Source organism: Lupinus angustifolius, chromosome LG12 (genome assembly GCF_001865875.1).
Source record: "Lupinus angustifolius cultivar Tanjil chromosome LG12, LupAngTanjil_v1.0, whole genome shotgun sequence".
Classification (NCBI taxonomy): Eukaryota; Viridiplantae; Streptophyta; class Magnoliopsida; order Fabales; family Fabaceae; genus Lupinus; species Lupinus angustifolius.
The window spans coordinates 2,537,662-2,541,053 of record NC_032020.1 but is presented as its reverse complement, the minus strand read 5'-3'; the positions used below and the strand labels follow the sequence as shown (position 1 = coordinate 2,541,053).

At 35.2% G+C, this 3,392-nt stretch overlaps 1 protein-coding gene across 1 annotated transcript; it reads right to left on the bottom strand.

The window, feature by feature from the left end:
- On the bottom strand, positions 1,606 to 2,628 carry LOC109361821. Its single transcript, XM_019607358.1, has 2 exons — positions 2,324 to 2,628; positions 1,606 to 2,161 (listed from the first exon to the last, which is right to left on the bottom strand). The coding sequence occupies exons 1-2, from the start codon at positions 2,626 to 2,628 to the stop codon at positions 1,606 to 1,608; spliced, it is 861 nt and encodes a 286-aa protein (XP_019462903.1).

The following is a 3,392-nucleotide window of genomic DNA, read 5'->3' as shown; positions in this document are numbered from 1 at the left end:
GACAATACAGAGGACAATGGGTACTTGGTATGACTGATATTACTCCTAGAATTCATCAGGTTGCAATGATAGTCTTCACGGTATTTAGGAGCTCTCTTTAAACCTACTAGAGGTTCTAATATTGTCACTCTTCCCCTCACTAGGGATAACCTCAATTGATTCACTTGGCTCATCAATGTGATCCATCTGGTTGGTTTGACCAGGTTGAGTGTTGAGCGGCCTATCATAAGGTTAGTGATCTAAATAATGATCACCTTGGTTAAAAGGGTTAGTAGGTAGAGACTCATCATCTGTATTCTCATCCAGTTTGTTTTGGACAGAGAAGGGAAAGACTTCTTCCTAGAACACAACATATCTGGATAAAAAAAGTCTCTCTAGTTTCTAAGTCATGGAGAATGTAGCCTTTAACTCCATGTTTGAAACCTAGGAAAGTGCACTTCCTAGCTCTAGGATCAAATTTTCTCTTGTTGTTAACGAAAGTGGAAGCATAACACAAACATCCAAAAACTTTCAAATTAAGAAGATTAAGATCATGATTGAAAAGAACCTGGTAAGAAGATTTGTTGTTTAAAACAGTGGAATGCTGCTTGATGATAAAAAACACAGCATATGCAGTAGCATAATTCCAAAAGCATTTAGGCATAGAAGATTGATACATCAACGCTCTTGCAACCCCAAGAATGTGTTCATATTTTTTTGTGGAGTCTCAACACAACATGTTTGATGCAATATGCCATTAGAGTTGTAAAATTCATTCATTCTAAATACTGCACCATTGTCTGATTTTATGCATTTCAAGGTGATACCAAATTGAGTCTTAACAAGGACACCAAAAGATTTTATATATGTTGCAGTTTCAGATTTATCTTTCATGAATAACAATCATGTATGTCTAGATTTATCATCTACTATAGTTAAGAAGTATCCATGGCCTAAAGTAGAGGGGATAAAAATAGGTCCTCATATGTCAACATGGATAATATCAAAGGTAAAATCAGAACTACTAATGTTGTTTTCAAATTCAGTTTCTTTTGTTTGGAAAAATGACAAGCATCACAAGGTTTGTGCATTGAATCATAATGAATGAAAGGGAATTCTTTATTGAGAATGGAAATTTTGGCATTTGAAATATGCCCAAGTCTATCATGCCATACATCCATTTTCTACATTGTTGACTATGTTTATGCATTTATTAGGCATGGATGTCAAACTTTCAAAATTAAGAATATATAAGCCTCATCTTTCTGCACCTGCACCAATCATCCTCAATATGAGTTCCTCCTATATTTTACAGTTGGTTTTAGAGAAAATCATAAAACATTTGAGGCTCTTGGTAAGCTTGGAAACAAATATCAGGTTAAAAGAGAACTTAGGTATATAGAACACATCACTCAAGTAAAGATCATTAGAAAATATAATTGTTCCAAATATGGCAGTAGCAATTTGGTTTCCATCAAGCATCTTAATGATCACATGGTCTATTTTCTTGAAAGATTGATATCTTAACAAGGAGTGACAAATGTGATCTATTGCTCCAGTGTCAATTATCTGATCTTCCTTATTCAACTTGTTAGATAGGTTATGAGAATTACCTGAGAATTTCCCCTAACCTGAGTCAGCCAACGAAATTGTATTGATCTGATTGTTGCTGTGATTTGTAGGCTCCTTTAAAATGACTAGAATGGCTTTATGTTGAGCAGGAGTAAAGCCTATGAGGTGTTCTTCTTCAGTGAGTGTGTTGGTTGTGTCATTATCAACAGAGCTACTTATATTGTTGACATTGCTGCTGAACTTGTAATGAGGAGGAAAGCCATGTTTCTTGTAGCACACATCTATGGTATGTCCAACCTTGTTGCAGAAAGTGCAGACTTTAGAATTTGATACTTTTCCTCTCATGTTGCCAATTCTAGAGCTTCTTCCAGCTCCTCTTAAAGCTCTTCCTCTATACCTTCCTCTTCCAGTAGAATTATCACTGGTACTGTTGAATATTCTTGGCTCATTAGAGGAGAGAGCAAATTGCCTTTCTTGCTGCATAAGTAAAGAAAAGGCCTTGTTTATGTTAGGTAGGGGATCCATGAGCATTATTTGGGATCTAACACCCAAATATTTCTCATTGATCCCTTTTAAAAATATTACCACATAATCTTCCTCTCTATAGGATCTGCTTGCACAATTGCAGGATGTGAGTGGTTTGAAATTATCCAACTCTTTCCAAGAACTTTTCAACTAAGTGTAGTATTGATCTATGGATTGATTTCCTTGCTTGGTAGTATATAGTTGTTCCTACAAATCACATATGCGAAATATGTCACCTTGATAATACCTTTCTTTGAGATTTTTCCATATGTCATAGGCATTTTCAAGCCATAGAACACTCTGCACAATGTCATGATCTAGTGAATGGTTAATCCAAGACATCACCAAGGTGTTGCATCTGTCCCATGTTCCAAAGTTGGGATCATTAGGGTTTGGTTTGAGTGCCATCAACATATCCCTTGACCAAAGGTGATAGTTGGCTCCTGATAGATGTTCCTTCACTAGACTACATCCCGGACTTTCATCTGGATGCAAATAATAGGGACTGAAGGGATCAGTAAGGGAGTTCATGATGCCTACAATATTGGCCATTTTTGAATGAAATGAGGATAAAAAGGTTTAGAAAGAAAAGAAGGTAAGTAAGAACAGAATGGAGCATGCGCAGCAGAGCATCAATTGATGCTGTGATACCATCTTAAAACATGATACTTCATGATGAACAAAAGATGATGAACAAGAGATGAAAAAATGGAAGATAACTTGTAAAAAAACAGAGAAAAATTGAATAGAAGTGAATAAAATTGCTCTAATTTTTATTAATTGTAAAATTGAGTGAATGATACAATTTATAGGATGATAAAGATGGCATCCTCTCTAACTAAAACAAAACTAACTTAACCAATTCACTCTCAACTAAAATAAACGAAAGAAAAATAATACATCACATGCTGAAATATTTGCTTGATTGACAAGCAATCTGGCCTACTCTACCAAACTGTTCTAGGAAAAAAAATTCAAGGAAAGTCTAGCCAACATGGTTGATTTTGGCTCTATCTTCTTGGTGAGTAGTAGCTTCATTGTTAAGGAAATGTTTCCTTTGTCTGATTGAATCAGAAACATTGCCTTTAAGTTCATGGATAACTTCATCTTCAAGGTCTTGATCAATAGTTCCCTTATCTTCAAGTCCTTGGTTACTGCTTCCTTGACCCTCTCCTTGAGTTGAATTGGATTCATATTTTGACACTTTCTTATTCTATTTTCCAGTGTTATGAAAATCAGTTTGTGCAAGTCGGTTCAACTAGTAAAATAGTGAATCAGTCACAACATCGGTACAGTAAAATAATTATACAATCATA